The following is a 20,907-nucleotide window of genomic DNA, read 5'->3' on the forward strand; positions in this document are numbered from 1 at the left end:
GTTCCCAGGGAGAACAACCAGGCCCATGTGGGACGGGAAGGGACATAGTTTTAGCAGGGCATTTGGGGTTGTGCCCCCCTCAGATGCATTCCTGATTTAGTATTTGGATCAGGGGGCCTGAGTCAGGTCTGCTCTGTCTGTGTCTTTTTCTTGTCGTTTTCATTTCACTAAGAGGATTAAACATGTTTATGTTTAAGATATGAATCTTAAATATCTGTCATGACTGGTTTACCAAAAAAGATGGAAATTTGCCCCTTTGGAAATACTCCTTGAATGGGTGCAAATGTACTACTTTTTGGAATTCACAAACATTAGCAGTAGTAGGCAAAAACGAAATTGGCGTCAAAAAAAGAAAATTATGTTGGGCTCAATTTTATTCAGCAACCTTGCTGTGTGTGATTCTCTATTACTGGCTATGATGCAGCAATCTGAGCTGTCATGTGCCTTGTTATTCTAAACCCTAGCATTTATATTATTTCATCAGCAAGTATTTGTGGCTTTTTTCTCCCAGTATTCAACTTTTTGGTATTATAGCAATCCTTAGAAAAAGAAACACGGTTCCCAGGAAATTACTTTAATGATTAATTCATGTTTGTTCTAGGATAGAGTGGCAGAGAGTTTTTAGGATGGTGGGGCTGCAATAAAAAAAAAACAAATGTTTGACCAGTGTATGAATAGAGTGCATTATAATTAGGTTGAGTAGCTATATCCAGGCACTTGGCATGCAGGTGTGGCAACCTTTTAACGATTTGTTTAGGCCTGCTAGTGTACCCACAGCCATGACCAGCAGAGATATGTGATAGGTGACATATGGTTTAAGCCTTACAAATCCAATATCATAATTGAAGCAGTGAAGAACTGAGTATTTGCCTCTTTAGGTATTTTAAGGCCACATGCATCAAAGAATGGAATTGCGATTCCTAAACAGCGATTATTAGGGAATCGCTATTTAGGAATCACAAATTCCTTATGCATATAGGAATCGCAAAAAAAATGGTGATTCCTACAAATTCCTTAAAAGCAACTCACGAACTGCGACTTGCTAGTAAGGAATACCTTTCCATTCATGCCTAGAGGCCTAGAGACCCAAAGGTATAAATAGGAAGTCATTCGCAATTTGCGAGTTTCAAATAGGTTCTCGCAAATTGCGAATGCAATTTTGAAGGGTGCTAGGGGGCCAAAAGGCCACCCTGCTGCACCCCCAAAATTGGCATGTGTGCAAATGTGGGGCACACATCTGCGGTAAGGGCATATGTGTGCGCCACATGGCACTTAGAAAATGCAAATGTATGCATTTTTCTAAGAAATTGCAAATTACCATCAATTTGAAGTTCATGGTAATTTGCAATTTCAAATTGTGAAAACGCAATTTGCAAATGCATGATGCATCGCATTTAAGGAATCGCAACTGCATTCGTAATTAAGGAAATCACAAAAATGTCCTTAATTGCAAATGCCTTTGGGCTTGATGCATCGTAAATAGCATTTTACCGGTCGCAAATGGGCCAATTCGCAGAATCGGCCCGTTTGCGATTGGTAAAATGCCTGATGCATGTGCCCCTTGGTGTTGTATGTCCTGAGGTGGTGCCTAGAAGCCCCCTGGGGATGAATAGGAGAATTCACCCCGAATCACTTTCTTGGGGAGGTGGGGAGAAAGCCCACTAGACACCTTGGACCGCATTTATAAAGTCTTTTTTGGAAGGGGGAAGCCCTCCTAGGCATGGACCGATGCTACCCCACCTGGGGCTGATTAGAATTTCTGTCCTTCTGAGGGGAGGATAGGGCTAATCACCCCCAATCTGCCCCCTCTCCCCACAGGTGGAGCAGAATACCATCTAGACACCAGGGACTGCATTTACACAGTATATTTGGGAGGGAACTGTCCCCCTGGGCCCAATAGACTTTCTGCCCCCCGGTTGGTGGATAAGGGTAGTCACCCTCAATTTGCCCCTCCTGGGGGGAAAGAGCCCACTAGACACTAGGGACTACATTTAGTTTTGGGCAGGAGGGGCTACCCTAGGCATGGGTCCCTGCTCTATCCCACCCTGGGGCCCAATGGACTTTCTTCCACCGCTGCGTGGCTATTCAATCCCAATCTGCCTCCACCAGGGGACAGAAAACCCACAAGACAACAGAGATTTCAAAATGATGCTAAACAAACAAAAGGACTGAGCCATACCCCACCACAAAAGGAGCAACAGAGTCTTTCAGCTATCCTGTGAGCAGGTAGGAGGTTTGTTCCAATTGGGGAGGGTGCCTCACATCTGCTCCATAGTGGAGGTAGCAAGCTCAATAGACATCAGTGGTTTTGCTTTTGGAGCAAAGCAAAGGGGTGTGCCGTTGCACTCTGGCATCCGCCAAACCACGACCCCAAAAGGCCAAATAAGTATTTCTGCCCCTCCAAGGGGCAGAATGGTGTTTGCCCCAATTCTTCCCCTGGGGGAAGAAAGCCCACTTGGCACCAGGGTTTTCAAAATAGCACCAAAACAAACAAAAGGATGGGGTGGACAAATCTGGCATTGAGCCATACATGCAGTGGCAGCTGGTGACATTTGAAAGTGGTGGGGGGGTAAGAGTTTGGTATGACTTTTATGTAGCAAGCAATGCGAGCAAGCTTAATGGACAAATATGGGGTCCAGGGTGGTACCCCTCCTGATAAAAAATTGAAAAAAGATTGGCGAATGGGGCATTTTAAAGGAAATGAATTTAGTGATAAAACAAGGCTTATAAAGCAGTGGGAGTGTATAGTCTTGAAATAATAAACACATCAAAAACTTCCCCATATCTTACTGCATTAATATGTTCAACAGTTACTGTAATGTGCAAAGTGTACAGCATGACAACTTCTGTCCTTTACAGTTTGTGCTTGCCCAGTGTCTTGCACTGCATGCAGCATTAACTTTGGAAGAAAATGCTCTAACCAGGCTTCGGTAAATTCCCGCCACTGCTGGCTGCAATCAGTCATATAGAAATATGTGCAGACAGGACTTTAAGTGGAATGGCAAAAGTGTGGTCCCTCTATAAGGGAACATGCAAAATACATTTCTGTGAGTCCCTTAGTGTGCCATCTGAATGGTATTTTGGTTTCTTTCTGAGAAGTAATTGAATCCAGATACAAGACACAACAGCTGGCATGCACCTAAAACCCATCAGTACGATTGGCTTTGTCAACAGTTGTTAGGTGTTTAGGGTAAATGAGTAACAACGATGAATTGTTATAAATAATTAACATTGGGAATGTTTTGATTCTGAAATTGTGAGACTGTGAATTAAATAGTATTGAGGCCTGTGTAAGGAGCTTTGGGCTTCAGTTAAGTGTGCTTTATGTTAAATAGGTATGCCCTTTTTCCTCTGCATATCTTGGCCATCTGCACATCTTCAACCCCCTCTCTTTCCTCTTCAGTACCCTCTGTTCACTCTTCCCCGAATGCACTACCTCACATGTCTTAACACTTCACCACTTCCAAACATACACTGCACACACTCACATTTATTTCCTTTTGCCTTGTAAATATTTAGACATCTGTGTACCCCTTTCACATATTTCCACAAAATTCAAATAGCAACAGGAATGCATAACCATTGTTCTGTGTGCTTTGAGAGGCCAACCCACTGACAGGCACTTTGCTTTGGCTTCAGCCTGAGTGCTCTCAATCAAAGCCCCTAATAAACACTTAGCACGGCTCGAAGTATGCTCCATGCAAAAGTAATATGATGCATTGAACAAAATAGAGAAAAATAACTTGATAAAATAGCGAACACTCCTGGGGATAGGAAGATTAGCTAAAACATGTCAAATAAGAGAGGAATTAAATCGCTGACATGCATTGCCTCAATATTTTTAACACTCATTGTTCATAAATCAATCCATGTTTTTGGCATTATTGTTAAGGGCATGAAGATATCACCATACAGCAGATAATTGTCTTTACTATAAGCACATATTTCTCCGTTTGCGCTTGCCTCGGATATCAACTTCGCAAAAGGAAATACATACATAGGTTTCCTTGATACCCATTCTTTACTCTATATATTTCACCATATGAATTGCTCTATACCCGCTACTCAATGAATAACCATTGTAAGGTGCAGCTCAGCTGTTGACTCTGGGTATCCCGTATTCTTGGACAATCTACAAAGTTTATAAATCCAAGCAACTAGAAAGGTCTAGCGAATGTAACGGTATATTGATTTCGAAAATTAGCCATTGTAATAAGAAGTTACAGATTAAAACTTTGAAACAAATGGCTTTTATTCCCCTCTCATTTTCAATTTTTATTTAATTCATCAGTTAATTTCTTTGGGAAAACCGTGACAGATCTGCATAAAGGACCCCTTGCTGATTTTCAAATTTTATCTACTTGTATAGCTCTCTGGGATCACTCATGAGTTTCATATCGACTTCCTCCTCAAACTGGAAGTAGGTTGAAAGCACAAAAATTAGGAAAAATGAGCTACCTCTTTGAAAAAATGCCCAAACTATTGTAAAATGTAGTTGTTTTGATTCACCGCTGTATGTACTTGAAAAGTGTGAAGATAATGACTTTAGCATAGCAAACTTTTTGTGGGGCACTTTACTTCCTATTTTTCACAGAACAACTGAAAATTTAGCTATATTTTGCTTATTTTCTCGAGCCCCTCAAGTGGAACCACGAAACCCTGGGTACCTTTAGAATTTCCATGAAGCTGAGCAAAAAAGGGCACAAATGTGACATGGATACCTTATGTGGAAAAAAAGTTAAAGAGGCCTAAGAGCAAAGTCCCTCAAAAAGCCAAAAAGGGCTCAACAATGGGGCAAAAAATCCTCAGCATTTAAGGAGTTTACCATAAAGGAATTTTTACAGTACTCATACAGTAATCAACATTCAACTCTGAGGTATCATTAAAGTAATGATATCAATGCGGTGTGTCCTATTAAGCACAAAATTCACAAGCAAAAATACTGCAGGAAAAGTAACTGTAATGTGAAAAAACTATTTGTTTATAACAACAACAAAAATAGAGTGAACTGATAGGACAATGCCACAATGTAGTTTGTTTTTTATTATGTATGTCAACAGCGTTTTAACCCTCAAAGTGATAATGGAGTCCTGTCAGTCCAAGGAGGATGATGAACAAATTGGCATATTGGCCATATGTAAGGGTTAATATTATTTGAAAAGTGTGGAGACACACGTGAGAGCAATAACCTATTCGATTTGATAAAGCAATTTTACTCACTCCATGGATAGTGGTAACCCTCAAGCAGTGGCGACTCCTCATGCGAGTGCTGCGGGCAGGGCGGGGGAGGGGCAGAGTGGGGTTTAGTAAACTCCGGCTTATGGCCGAATGGAGTTAAGTACCTAACTAAATAAATAAAACAAATTACATTGCGCGCTGCATCACAATCGCCGATGCAGCATGTGCAATGTAATTTGTTTAATTTATTTATTTAGGTACTTAACTCCGTTCAGCCGTAAGCCAAAGTTTACAACCCCCCAGCCTGCCCCTACCCCGCCCTCCCTGCCCACCGCCCCGCAGCACTCCCACAAGGAGCCGCCACTGCCCTCAAAAAGTGGATGCAGTTCAAAATAAAAGTGCTGTGGTCGGATTGGAGGGGGTGTCCCCTCTTTCATGATAACCAGCAGACACAGTGACAATGCCGGAAGGATGTCTGTCAAGGTCTGTGAAATTTTGGCCCGGAGAGCACAAATATTAAAGGGAACATTTTACAACAATTGTAAGAAATTGTGATATTAGTTGAGAGGGGTGGAAGCACCACTCAGGCAACAACCACAGTCCTTGTCAGTCTGAACAAAAAAAGTCACTAAATTACCCTGTGCTCAACCACATGGTAGTTTGCCACAAAAGCAGTCATATTAAATTAGAGGCAATGTGTAAAGTATGTATGCAGCACACAAATAGGACTAAAGTGAAAACCAACACAAGAAAAATCCCAAACCAATTTAGAAAAATAGAATACATTTTAATAAATACGATCATGCGAGAGTGACAAAAATCCATTCAGAGTAACGGTAGATATTTTAAGTGAAACTAATGCCAGGAAGCAGAGAGCACCACTCACGGTTATCTGGTTGCATGAACCGGGGAAAAGTCACAAGTTCAGGCCGACCACAATGGGCTATGGGCAGGATACACAGACCAGGTTAGTCCTGCTGGAGAGCTACCTTCTCAAATTTGGTGCGAGGAGTTCAGTTTGCGTTAGGGGAGACCGCAAAAAGGAGGTCAAGCATTGAGGAGAGTCGTTGCGGTAGTACAAAGAGCTGGAGCTCCGCGCTGGTTGATCGCCGCGGACGCTTGCTGGGGATGCGAAGTGTGGGTTGATCGTTACCAGTCATCGCAGATGGCCATTGTCAGTGTGAAGAGAAGGTCTCACCGGAGCTTCGCTCTGGCGGTTATTGCAGGTGGCAGCGTCTTGGAAAAAATGGGCCAACCTGTTTGCTGTAACAAAGAGCCCAAACTTCAGGATGTTCAGCTTTTTCTTGTGGACACCAACCAAGGGTCCAGGATCGGGGGTGTTACCTCTTGGGGATCAGGACTCCAGCAGAGGCCTACTGCAGGATTCAGGAAGGTCGAGGCAGGTCCAGTTGGTGCTGGGCAGCTGGGCAGTTGCAGGGAGGCCTTTGGAAGCGTGTTGTGTCCATGTAGGTCACACAATAGGTCAGCCACTGCCCTTGGAGTCACTCTGTGTAGCCTAGGATCAAGTCAAGTGTGTGTAATCTTCCTTTTTCAGACACCCAAGCAGTCCTTCCAGCAGCAGGACAGTCCTTCTTCTGAATCTTCCACAGGTCCCGGACGGGTCTGATGAGTGGTTCTGATGATGCCTTTTTTATAACTGGTGCCAGCCTTTGAGTAGAGAATACCCTCTCCTACCCCAACAACAGGTTCTGGTCAGTTCTTCCCTTTCCTCTTAGTTTGGCTCCAAACTGCCTAGGGTGACAAAAGTAGGACAGGCCTGATGTCAGGTTCTTTTGTGGGGGCTGTGGGTGATGTCCTTTGAAATGTAATCAGGGCAGGGTACAACTCCGTCCCAGCCATCCTACAGAAAATACCCTCACCGAGCTACACCCAGGTGGGTGGAGGAACAATTAACAGGCACTGGAAACTCCTACAAATGCCCTAGAACCTTTGGGCAGGAAAATGTCAACTATGTAACAGTACCATTTTTGTAATTATGATCTAAAATCTGACTTCACCATTCAGGAAGATTTTGAAATACAATTCATTTGAGTGCAACAGCATGTCTCTATTTGCTTCCAATCTGAATTTAGCATTTATTGATTATAATATGGTAACCCAGTATTCGCCTATAGAGAGATAGGTCATATAACAGCAAAACATGGTTTTAAGACTTTTCACTGTCAGGACATATTAAACTTAACTGCACATGTCCTACTTTTTAAATACAATGCACCCTGCACTAGGGGTGACAAGGGCATACCTCAGGGGTGCCTGATAAGTTTTAAAAATAGGTTTTTGGTGTGGTGAAAGGTTTATTTTGCCTGATTGATGTGGCACATGAAAACTGTACTACTTTTGCATTGACAGGCCATTGAGAGGCCTGAGACATGTTTTAAAGTGCTACTTTAGGCAGTGGCACAATGAGTGTCGATGCCCACGAGTATTATTTAATTTACATGCCCTGAGTACATGGAGTACCATTTACTAGGGACCTATAAGTAAACTAAATATACCAATTACTTTACATCTAGTAAGGCAATTTTACCACATTTTAAGGAGGTAGTGCAAGCACATTTGAACTGGTTAACAGTGGTAAGTGGACAGAGTCCTAAAAACCAACAAAAACAGGTACAGCAAAGGATGGCAGAGGAAGGCAAAATGTGACATAAAAAAGAAGTCCAAAGGCTTTGTTTTGCCATATTTACTGCTTGTTTCCTGCAGCTTAGCCAAGTATAAAGGAAGTTGTCTGCATTGTCCATCACTTGCATGTTGAAAGAGTGAAGGCTCTTCCAGTCCCGGAATTTGGATTTGGTCCATTAGCAGGAACTAATCAAGATGTGTGTGCCTCAAGACACTCTATGACAAGGAAAATGCACCTTTGTTCTCCGCTGTTCATCTCTGGAACTGGAAAAGGTTGTGTGTGAGGGGATTCTAAATGTAGCAATGAAAAATGTCCTGAACACCATAGGTAGGGCAATCTGGTGGATGCCACTAGACACAACTATTTGGTATGTTCCTTTGGTAAGTAGATCCAGTGCACTCAGAACATTAGCATCCCTTGCTGGTACACCCCTTATTCAAAACCAACTGCATCCTTTACTAAGCCATGAAACGAGCACCCTGCTTATCTTGAAGACAAGCTCATCACGTCTGGTGGTTTTTGGCACACCCGTAACCGGGGCATCATCAGACTGTAGACTAAAAAGTGTAAAAATTAAAAAAACAAGATGAGGCCTTTTACATTTATGTACACAGAATCTGGAACAACATCCCTGTATCCACCAGAACCACCCCAGTGCAGCTACAATTTAGGAAATAATTGAAAACTCACCTTTTTGTAGAATACTACATCGCAATGCATTAACTGTACACAATCCATTTTCCTCTTGTATTACTTGTTGAATTTATGTTTATGATGTTAGGTTTGTGCTATAGAAATGCCATACACATACACACATACATATATACAAACATTCATTGAGCAAGGGCCTGTGTGTTCTGTCAAGCATATGTTTTGTAATACAAGGGGCCCCTTCCAGTAGAAACGTGCTTTAATACTTCCCCCACTTTCAATGTGTGCTGCACAGTGCAGCACACATGCAAAATTGGAAATAAAATACTTTAAAAAGTTATTCCACTGTTATGGCTGTCTTGAGGAGCTGTAATTTTTTAGTGCAGTTCCCAGTCTCTCATAGACAAAGAAGGGGTGCAAGGTTATATGCCTAGAGCTTGATCCTCCCACTGTAACTACACACACATAAAAAAAATCCAGCTCCTTTTGGTCTTTTTTTTTCTTCTCATCAGCCAGAGGTGTCTCTGAGTTGCAAAGCCATCACCTGCATATGAATGTGGCATGGTTCCTCGCCGGGCTTCCCACATCCTGAACCCTTTTGGGTCCAAGGTGGCCTCTACCACTATAAGTGGGAGTGAGGTTTTTTTTTTTAATTGTGGAGTGTACAACTAAGCAATCAAATCAGAGATAAAAATAGGTGAGCTGTTAAAACTATTCAGAACTAGCCTTAACCATTTTTATTACTGGATGTCCTGATAGGATTATCAAAAGCAGATGATATCAAGGGGATACCAATTACCCTACGATCTTATACTGCTGTCTAACATGGTTTGGTCAATATAAAAATGCCCTTTGAGTCAGCGGGAAAAAGAACAATTGATGGACAGAATGCTGAACAATGTCAAACATTAAATCCCAGTACAAAGATCTGGGCCAAAATCCATCGTTAATTTGCTCACCATGCCTTTCCAATATAGACCCAGCCATATGCAAATCAGTCTTGACCCTGTTCCCCATGGGAACAGTCAGGCCTGAACTGCCAGGCCAGGCCCTCCATGGACCGGAAACAAACATCCTAGGACCAGGTTCAAGGTATCACCCCTCATCAACCAGGTTAACTTTACTCCAGTGACATGGCGAGCAGGGGACCCACTATTGGGCATACCAGCCCCACTCAGGATGACAAACAGACAAAAAACACAATTGATGGACAGAATGATGAACAATGTTAAACATTATCTCTCACTCCAAAGATCTGGGCCAAAATCCATCATTGTTTTTCTAGCCATGCCATTCCAGTTTGGACACAGCTATAAGCAAATCAGTCTTGACCCGGTACCCCATGGGAACATTCCAACCCAGGCTGCCAGGCCAGGTCCTCCCTGGACCGGAAACAAGCATCCAGGGGCTGGTTTCAGGGTATCAGCCCTCATCAGTCAGGCTAGTTTGACACCAGTGGCATGAGAGCACAGGACCCATGCCAGGGCATATACGTCCAACTCAGGGTGAGAAATGCAAAAAGAAAAATTGACGAACAGAATGCTGAACAATGTTCAACGTTCACTCTGAATACTAAACAATGTCAACATTCACCCCCCAGTACAGAGATCTGGCCTTAGATACATTGTTTCTTTGCTCACCATGCCATTCCAGTGTGGACCTAGCCATATGCAAATCAGTCTTGACCTGCTCCCCATGGGAACAGTCCAGCCCGAACTGCCATGCCAGGCCCTGCCTGGACCAGAAACAAGCATCCCGGGACCTGGTTCGGGGTATCACCCCTCATCAGGCTAGTTTGACCTCAGTGGTATGGCGAGCAAAGGACCACGTTTGGGCATACCCATCCCACTCAGAGTTACAAATGCAAAAAGAACAATTAATGAATGGAATGCTGAACAATGTCAAACATTCAGCCCCAGGACAGAGATCTGGACCTAATCAAAAAAGAAATTGCTCACCATGCAATTCAAGTTAGGACCCCTCTATATGCAAATCAGTCTTGATCCTGCTCTCCATGAGAACAATCCAGTCTGAACTGCCAGCCCAGGTCCTCTGTTAACTGGAAACAAGCATTTTGGGACTGAATTCAGGGTATCATACCTCATCAGCCAGGCTGGTTTGACTCCAGTGAGCACGGGTCCCATGTTTGGCCGTACCTGTCCCAATCGAGGTGACAAATGCAAAAAGCCTTTGTCAGGATATGTAGTCTCTGGTTCTAAAATGTAGTACCTTATCATTAGAGGCTATTCCGTCCTATGCAGGAAAAACAGTGACTAATTTGTGTCATATACCCCTGTGTCCATATTATATGTCATGAACAACCCTAGGGGCCATATGTAGGTAGCATCACATTTACCGATTCATAAATACCGAATTTTACCGATTCGGTATTTATGAATCGGTAAATATAATGTAGGTAACCAATCGGTAATTATTACCGATTCGGTAAATATCGGTATTTAAGAATCGGTATTTACAGAATCGGTAATAATGCATCCCTTCCCATTCATTCCTATGGGCCTGGAGGCCCATAGGAAAGAATGGGAAGCCAGTTACCATTACCGATTCGGTAAATACCGAATCGGTAATAGGGGAGGCATTATCATGGGTGGCAGGGTGTCACATTGACACCCTGTTGCACCCCTGATTCGTGCATGTGTGTTTTAAATGTGGCGCACATACATGCCCTAAGGGCATGTATGTCTGCCACATTGCACTTTTCAAATAGCACAAAAATGCTTTTTGAAAGGTATTCGTCATTTACCATCAACTAGTAGTTGGTGGTAAATAACGAATCCAGACACCAATGATGCACTCACTTGAGTGCCCCCTACATAGCATTTCTGGATTCGGTATTTACCTAATCGGTATTTTACCGATTTCTTAATTTCCGAATCGGTAAATACCGAATCCAGAATATCTGCCACCTACATCGCAAATGCCTAAATACCGGTCGGTAACGGGATATTTACCGAATTTCGGCCGTTACCGACCGGTATTTAGCTTCCTACATGAGGCCCTAAGTGTGCAAAACTATTTTTCTCACATTTCTCAGTTTGGATGTCGCACGTACCATCACAAGGTGGCCGCAATTCCTAGCACTAAGATGGTCACCACATGTTTTCGTGCTTTGAGCGTCATAAGGCATAGAGGAGCTAAATGTAAGTGCATACGTAGTCTGGCTGGAAATAAAAAAGGAGAGTATCAGCTTGTAAGGACTCTGGCGGATGGAACATCACAGCAATTTGGGGGCAGCAGTCCCTTGGAGCAGTAAGTGAAAATCTTCAATGCTGTTTGGTAAAAGTCTACACCCTCTATTCCTCGCCTCTATTTCTAGAGGATATAGCTGGTCTTTTGGTATCCGGATGTGCAGTGAATGGGCATTTTGTAATGTTTCTAGAGGCATTGGGCCGGATTTTATGGGTTCCCCTTATGCCCTTCAGGAAAGAAGTGAGAATTATCATGAATACAAAGATTTAGGGGGGGACAGGTTACAGGAATACAATTCTTGGTTCCCAACAGTACTGTGAACTGCTGGAAGTATACATTTTTTAACAGGCCACCCTAGATGATTGTACACGATGAAACGGACGATAACGGTGATAAGGACTATGGGGCATATCATCAAGGACTGGTGACATAATTATCGCCGCTTTTGCGGCCGTTTTCGGCCGAAAAGTGACGAGAATTATATTGCATTATTTCAAGGACACGCTAGTGCGTGTTTCCTTGTTTCAGCTCCCGTTTTGTTCATGCCTCGCTTTGCATCTCTAATGAGATGCAAAGGAGGCGTGCCTGACAAAACACCGTGGGAAAATATCGCTACCTCAGCTTCGTGATATCATCAACGAGGGGTAGCGATATTTTAAATCCCGTTAACTATGCCTTAAGGCAGGAATTTAACGTCTGTTAAATTCCTGACTAAGGCATAGCTAATATGGGAGGTGGATTATGGTGATACGACCACAGGGTCGTATCACCAAGGCTATCTCCGTTTTGTGTGCAACATCGCTGGTTTTCCAAGCGATGTTGGCCTATTTTTGCGCTAATGCTGGAATATTTTTCACCTAGTTTATACACGTTGTAAATAACGTGCTAACCAGGCGATAAATAACAGCGATAGACGGCGATAAATATGAAAGCGCTAAGCGCGCTTTGCGATAATTATCGCCGTCTGTTGCTAATATGCCCCTATATGCCCTTGGGTTAGCAGACAAATTTGAACTGAACTGACCAGTGTACTAGTCACTATGGGATTGAGAGTAAAGAGTTGTTTTTGAATATTTACCCAGAGTGTGTGACTAGAGGAATATGCTCGATTGGGTTCCACAGGCTGGGAAAGGCTCCAACCAAATGTAGGTAAGACAGATCTATGTAGACTATAAGCACAAACACAGTTGCATGACCTGCATGCAGTGGCACAAACAGCAGAGCAATGTTAATTCACTTGGGATACTGATAAGCATATAATTCATCACTGAGGGAGTTTCTCACTTGTGTTACAAGGGTGGTTATGACTAGGAGTATTACGCCTGACCTTACAATTTTGTGTTTTGAGTTTCTGTCATGTAATTTTTTGAGTAATGTCCTGTTTTCCATATTTTTATTTGTTCATTTTTATTTTTTCTTATCTGTTTGTTTTCTCTACAGAGAAATGATCTCCAGAGCATACTGTGAGAAAAAGTGTTTTGCACATGTCGGGTTGTAAATTACATATAATATATACACAGGGGTAGATGGTGCAAATAGGTCACTGTTTATCCCGCATAGGAAAGAATAGCCTCTAGTGATAAGGTACTACATTTGAGAACCAGAAAATACACATCCTGCAGAAGGCCGCTGACCCACAGGACATTTTTTAATCAGCAGAAACATGTTAGACAGTAGTATAGGATGATAGGGTAATTGGTATCCCCTTTATATCATCTATTTCAATTTCAATCCTATAAAGACATCCAATAATGACGTTTGTTAAGAATAGTTCTAGATAGTTTTAACAGCTTGCCTATTTTTGTCTCTGGTATGATTGTGTGGAGTGTGCACTCCACAATTAAACAAAATTCCTTACTTCCACTTATAGTGGTAGAGCCCACCTTGAACCCAACAGTATCCAGGGTGTGGGAAGCCCCGTGATGAAGCATGCCACATTTATATGCAGGTGAGGGCCTTGCAACTCAGAGAATACTCTGTCATAGAGAACAAAAAAGATACAAAAAAAAAGAGCGATCTTTTGGATTTGTGTGCAAATTCCTGCCTACCACTGCTATTAGATGAGGAGTTTTGTCAAAATCCATGGGTGGTTTAATTGGTGTGTCCCTTTACCATCCCTGTTATACCCCCCTTGACGCAAAGTATCGTGAAGTACCGCATAGCGCTACTTTGTGTTACTTGAGGCAACTTTCTAATGTGAATCATGATTTGAGGTGGAAAGTAAATCCCACCACAACACTTTTGTGAACTTGTTGCAAAATGTTAGTAAATCTGGGCCCTACTGTCAGAGAATTCTCTCCCCGTCAATAATGGATAGGACACTTCTCTCTTGTGAACAGCCTCTTCCGTCTCCATCCCAGAATGTTTTTTGAAATTACTAAATCATTTCTCATCGCATGTTGTGAAAATAGAAATGCAAATTTAATCATTGGTAGAAAGAGAGAGACCAAGCTGTGACATATATACTATTTCATGCAGGAAGCATAGATCATTTGTTTTCCAGAGAATTTAGACATTTTTCAAATGTCCTGCAGATGCAATGCAGGAAATTGTCCATTTATTTTCTATTTCGGTCTGAATTTCCAGGCAGAAGAAACAATTGTAAAAGCGTCACAAAGTAGGAATGACTCGTGGCTAGGAGGGGTGTCAATAGAGCTGGCTATTAACATAAATTAGCAAAACCACAGTCATTGACCTGAGGCCCTTTTTCATTTTATAAGTAAGTTCAACTGAATCGTAGGATAGTCAGAGCAATCGGTACCTGCATAGTGAGTCTTTGTAGGGAATCATCCAGCAGAAGCGTGACATTCACCAGGTGGAGGCCTTCTCTTATCCTTCATAATTCAGGCGGGCGGATGACCATATCCCTCCAGGTCATTAAATGCATTCCTGAACATTGCTCCTTCAAATCATTGATTATAACAAGACTACAACAATCAGAATGCATTAGACTATCACACAAACGTAAAGGACTGAAAACAATGTTCATAAAGCCCTGGAAAAAACGTAGTTACCCAAGTGTGTGTTCTTAAAACATACACCACGATCAGGATACCCTGGTATCAAAACGCAAAAAAGCCCCTAAGTAATGTGGGGGAAGAAGAGGAGAGATGTGGGAGACCCAAAAAGACTTACAAAAAGGAGCTGAAGAGAGATGCTTCAGAAGGAGAGAGAGCATCTACGTATTTCAGTTATTTTCTTTTCTACAGCCAGAAGTTTGATGTGCTTTTTCATGATTTTAGGCACTGATAAAATACACATCATGATAATTCGCTGTCTTCCAGAAGATTTCCTCAACGTGTATCAACCTCCTTTTCTCAAAGAATTTTTACAAATATTTCTGCAAATTAGCACCTGTTAGCTGCAGATCTGGACTGCGTCTAGTCGTGCACCTCCTACACAAAGGGGCATGTCCACAAGGAGCTATCGCCAAGTTAACAGCACTTTTATTGCAGCCAAAGTAGCGATAAATGTATCACCCCAGTCACAAGCTGGTGTAAACAGCCCACAGCACCAGTTTGCCCGCGATAGCAGCCGCAAAAAAAATCACCACGGATGACCCCACAACATTCACAACGAACAGCTAGAACTGTGATAAGAACACACAACAGGCGATAAGGGGCATTAGCAGCAGGAAAATAACACCTGCTCTGACCTGGTGCTAAGTCAGCCCCGCAGCCTGCCCCACAAAAGGGAGCACAGCCCACAGCCACATTGGAAGGGCAGCAGATGCCATGGAGTCACTGGTCATGCGGCCCGGACACCCAAGAGGGCCACCCACCGCCACCACCCCTGGACCCCATACAGCACCCGGAACACCCCCCCGGACCACCACCCAGGCAACGCTGACAAAGACAGCGGACCCCAGGAAACACACCAGCCTCACAGACCCAACACCTGGCAATGTCATTGCCCAATACAGGCTCAAAAGGACAACCATTGCACGCATCATGACCAACAATGCCCAACAGGCCGACTGCACCAACACAGCGGACAATCCCACACCACACAAATCTGCTGGCTGTGCTGCACCTGTAGGCTCCTGGTACCCCCTAACCAACACCCGCCACAGTCGGAGGAGTCACACAGCCAGCCACATCCAAGTCACTCGCACCTGTCCTGGACATCACCACAGCCTGGTACCCCAGTCCCCATACATCAAACATAATGCGCAGGATCCGCTGGAGACCAAGCAAGGACCATATGTCATAGGTGGATGCACGCACGTGTTGTGGGCAATCCACAGCACACATGTCATAGCTGTGCCCCCTGCAGACACAGCACACAATCACCGCAACAGAAAGCACACGTCTCACATCAATGTGCAGGCAACAACCAAACACCGAGGAACCTCCACCAACCTCACCTCCGAATACCCAGCCACTGTGCACAATTCCTCCATCCTCCGACTGTCCCTCAGCAACCAGCGTTCCCAGGATGGCACCAAGGGAAATGCAAAGCCCTGTGGCAAGTTCAAAATGAACACCCCACTCACCTCAACTCCACAACCATGCAACTCACAACTCTGGCAATGCACACATCACAAAAACAAAGCCAACATGCAAAACAACATGCCCTCCTACCAGACATGACAGGACAACTCACAATGGAAACCTGGGCAAGCTGTGAACATGAGCCACCAACGGCATGACACCTCAGCCACACAATAGCCGATTGTGGGGAGAGGTGGCAACCAGGCATGTGTGTAGGATGCAGGAGAATCATGATTGGGAAACTACACAATGCCAAGAGTGGGGCAGATGTGCTGGACAGACCGCAGTATGCAGAACACACCCTTATCCATGGCGACATACACCTCTGGTGTAAGGAGTGTAGTGGACAGTGGACGCAACCATGTCACCACGGCCAGTGGTGGATTTTGCGGAAATGTTGCCTGTTACGCCCCCCCCCATAAGCATGAGCGGAGTGGGATGGCCCCGTGTACGCCAGGCCAGCGTAGGTGTATGAATAAAAATCATGTAGCCCTGGGTGTGGCCCAACGTCTCTGTCAGGGTGGGGCCGCTCACCACGCCACGAGGCCGACGCCGTCCTCGTGAGCGGAGTTGCCTGCGATCCTGTGTGCATGCAGTACCCCGGACTGCTGGACCCCAAACCCGTCAGGCCCACCCCTGAGCAACCAGGCCACACTGATCACCTACTGAAACCAGCGTGTGTCATGGAGGGCCCACCATGTGCAGGCGCAAGCTCCAAGCCTGAGGCCCACAAACTTGGCAGCCTCCTCAGACCATCACGGGCTCCACAACAGAGGTCCGCGTTAGTCCTTTCTCATTGACGTACTCTACTGCCGCCTCCGGCCTACACCATGGTCAAGTAAGTCACATATTTGGAACTGAGTCTTGATTACACCATGGCAGTGAACATTATTTAAGGCAGAGTTCATGTCACTATACTTCGATGTGGTGCCACCAAGTCTGTGCATAGCATTATAACCACACGTGTCTGTGGGCCTACGCGGATTACTGCCCTCGTCCTGCGCCGAGCACGAGTATGTCACAGAATTGGAACTGAACATTGATTATTCAAAGGCAGAATACATATCGCATGCAAGGAGAGGTGTATGAGGATGACGCGTTGCAGTCCGGAGGGAACAGGATCATCGTTACGGAGGTGATTGAACACTACCGACAACTGCCCTGGTGTCACTAACTCTGTGCATCGCGACCCAACAACAGGTGGGTGTGGGCCACTGCTGACCGCTGCCTCCGGCCTACACTGCAGTCCAGTAGGTCACAGAGTCTTGAATTAGCAATGGCAGAGTTCATATCAGTGTACCGGCATCATCACAAACTGCATCCCCTCTCAGCACCGGTGCCACTGAGTCTGTTACCCGACATTCATGGACACTGTCTGGTCGTACATTGGTGGCATCTGAGTCTATGAACTAGGGGCTAGTGTTCATCCTCATGTAGCTGATACCGAATTGGAGGTAAAAACAAGGCTGGTGTTTTCCACTCCTCCATTTGCTGCTGCCTGATAACAACAAGGCTTCCGCATCATGCCCTGGAGAACACCCTCCTCTGTCCCCCGCAAGCCTACGCCACATTCACCTTGGACATCGATGAGGACCCGCTCACTACACGTGGACCTACCTCAGTGCACCGGAAGTCACCGTCCCATGGCAGGGTGCCTGTGCCAGCCGCTGTGCATCCGGGCCACTAACTCTGTGCTGGTCAGGACCGGGAGCCCTTCTTATGAGATACTGGATGGCCTCTGAGGTGATGGCCAGAGGGTCATCAACGCCATGTGTCTGTGGCTCTGCGCTGTCTGCTGCCTCCGGCCACAACTGTGGTCCACCATGGCTCACACATCAAATCGAGGTCTGACCAACCCGGATGTCACATCACTGCAGGAGGCACACGCCACCACCGCCAGGACCACCTCCAACCGCCATCTGCCAGAGTCGAAACGGTGGTCCTGACGGACTTACGGAGTTTCTCACACCTGTCGTGGATGCCATCATCAGTCGGTTACCCTGCTCAGCACTGCTGGTGCCACTGACTCAGTGCACCGCAAGCCATCGTCTGTTACTGATTGAGTTTTGTGGTGTGGAGAAGTTGTGCAGCAATGCCACCTCAAGCAGTGTGGGAGACCTGCGACACTGATGAGGAAGATGATGCAGGTCTTACACACCCCACTGCAATCTGCATCAGGAATGTCTTGAAGGGACACAATCCGAGACTTTTTCTTCACATGGGCGCGCTCAGCTGTGGTGCCCCTACCTCAGTGCACTGCAACTCACGGACACTTCTGTTTGCATGTTGTGTTACCTCTGGACTTTCTCCGGCTCCCTACATGTTGCTCAGCAGTTGACTCTCTCATGCAGGTGTTTTCAGTTTCCGTTGCACTGGTGTCCACTGTTCAAGTGGTTGCCCGCACCAAGTGGGCTGGCTTGCACTCACCACAAACACATCCAGCACAGGTGTCACGTACATGTGGCCCTGCTAATAAAGGGGCTGGGCGCACGTGCCCGTAGCCAGTACAACATGTTGTCTACATGTGTCCATGTGGTCTTGTTGTATGCATGAGGGCCCTGTGCCCTACGACATTACATTGTGTTGTGTACATCGGATGCAGACATGTCACCAGAGGCAGCGGGTTGGAGCTTGGACATGTAGCTTTGTCATCACCCATTCAATTCGTAAGGGGAGTGACCGGGGCCATTGTATGCAGGGGGAACGTGGGCGTGTGACTACTATTTGTGCGCCCCTGGGCGTGGTTCTGTACTGTGAATGTGCATCTCCATGTATCATGTATCCCTATGGCAGTGTGGGTGTTCTTTGGGGGTGTGGGTGGTCCCTGAGGGTGATAGACACAACATGATGTGTTCTAGTTCACCTTCCATGGTTTCGGCACCCACCCACACCTGTTGGGCCACCTCCTTTTGGCATGCTGACACCTGGCATGAGCCAGCTGTGCTTGCGGGTGCTTCCTGCCATGTGGTCTGTTGCAGGCTCTGTGTTCTCCTCTGAGTAGCTTGTCTGCCCTGGTCCTGGTGGCGGGTTGCGTGGGATATCCATGGGCTGTTGTAGGGCATTGGTGTCAACAGTGTGGTGGTCCTCTCCGGCATCACAGATGTGTTGTCTTCTGTGCTCTGCTGGAGGTGTTGTGTGCCCCTCTGCAATGTGAAGGGGAGTTGCATGTTGACATTTTGTTGACATGTGTGTTGGTGCATTGTTCTGGTTTACATGCAGACTGTATGGCAATGTACATTGTGACTGTTTGTGAGGTGCTGGATTCTTCTGCGGGACAGTGTACATTTGGACTACATGACGGATGTGAGGTCGTACGCATACATTTCCATTTCACAATTTGCTGCTCTGTCAGATGTAGTGGGCATGTTTCTGTGCATGTGCAGAGGCAGGTGTGTCCTCTGTTCTGCAGTGTCGGCTATGCGCATTGTACTACGTTGTCGTCAATGTGGGTGTGCTGTTCTTGCTATATGTGTGTGTGCTGCAGTGTGCCAAGTGGATGAGGGACATGTTCCTGGGTAATTGTGGGTGTGCAGTGTGCTACACCTTGCTGTGCCTGTGTGCCATTGTGCCCATTTCCCCCCCGTCTCCCCAGTCCCTGTTCGTTACTCGCCCTGTTGATGTTGGCCTCATCAGCACTCCGACTGCATTCCAGGTGGTCTGCTTGTGGGTCAGTTGCTGGTGGTGTTCTGTCACCTCCGTGACGCTGGTCTTGTTTTCCTGCGGTCAGCCCCCGTCTTCCTCTCCCTCTTCTTCTTGGCCTTCCCCAAGCCTGTTGTTCCTTGCTGGTGTTCTGTGGGGGTTGTGGGGTTCATGTTGGCCTCTGCGCTGGGTCAGTTTGCATCCATGTTGCTACGTGCTTTGGCTTGTTTCTGGTGTGTTGTTTCGGTCTTTTTTGTGGTGCATTTGCCTGCCAGACGTGTGGTATTTGCAGGCCTGTGGCAGGTTTTCGTGGCTTTTTGTACTGCGTTGGTCTTGTCGCATGTTTTTTTGCATTTGCGTTTCACATTTTTGCTGCATGGCATTGGATTTTGCGCAGCCATTTGACGCGTTATCTCCTTACACTCGCATGCTACCACCACGTTGTGAATACTTGGTTGGCACGGGGTAATTTTCCCGCGTTGGGCTTCGATACTGGAACTTCTGCTAGGCTACTCATGCGGTAGTTATCACACGTTCTTGTGACTATACCCCGAATTATTCCCCTGATGAAGTGTGGTACTGATCCACAATTAGGCAGAAGACACTTCAATTCATATTTCATTAATTAGACAATTTTAAAACATAATTATTACAGGTTCAAAAGATGGGTTAGTTACCTCGTATGTGTAGTTGGGGCAGGAAACAAGCAAAGATAGCCACGTGAAAGGATTGTAGGTAGGACTTGGAAAACATACCCTGCCTCCTGATAGAAAGAAACAAACCATTCAGTTACATGTCAGTATACCAGAATACACAGCAGATATAGGCATTATACAGTTTACTGTCATCGCGGTTTGTTGCTCTGGAGTGCTAGTAAAACATGCTGGACTGCTTCTACATAATAATGTCCACTACGTCATTAGATATAACTCCAGAATTATTTTCCAGTGTGACCTGTTTGCAAAACAAAAAATCCGTCATTTAGCCCTCAATTTTAAATAGGACTAGTGTGTCACTTGTAGGCAGGGACACTGGAATTATGTGGCAGGGGAGGACCAAATTATACAGCAGGGTTCATTAAATTATACAGAG

At 45.3% G+C, this 20,907-nt stretch overlaps 1 protein-coding gene across 1 annotated transcript in view; it reads right to left on the bottom strand.

Moving 5' to 3' along the window:
• The window catches only part of TECRL (trans-2,3-enoyl-CoA reductase like), a 659,246-nt gene that overhangs the window by 183,122 nt on the left and 455,217 nt on the right, over nucleotides 1-20,907 (bottom strand). The window contains exon 10 of the mRNA XM_085641139.1: nucleotides 20,493-20,578. Coding sequence (XP_085497265.1) covers nucleotides 20,493-20,578 — 86 coding nt within the window. The remainder of the gene's footprint in view (nucleotides 1-20,492; nucleotides 20,579-20,907) is intronic.

This window comes from Triturus cristatus, chromosome 2_2, assembly GCF_964204655.1.
Source record: "Triturus cristatus chromosome 2_2, aTriCri1.1, whole genome shotgun sequence".
NCBI lineage: Eukaryota > Metazoa > Chordata > Amphibia > Caudata > Salamandridae > Triturus > Triturus cristatus.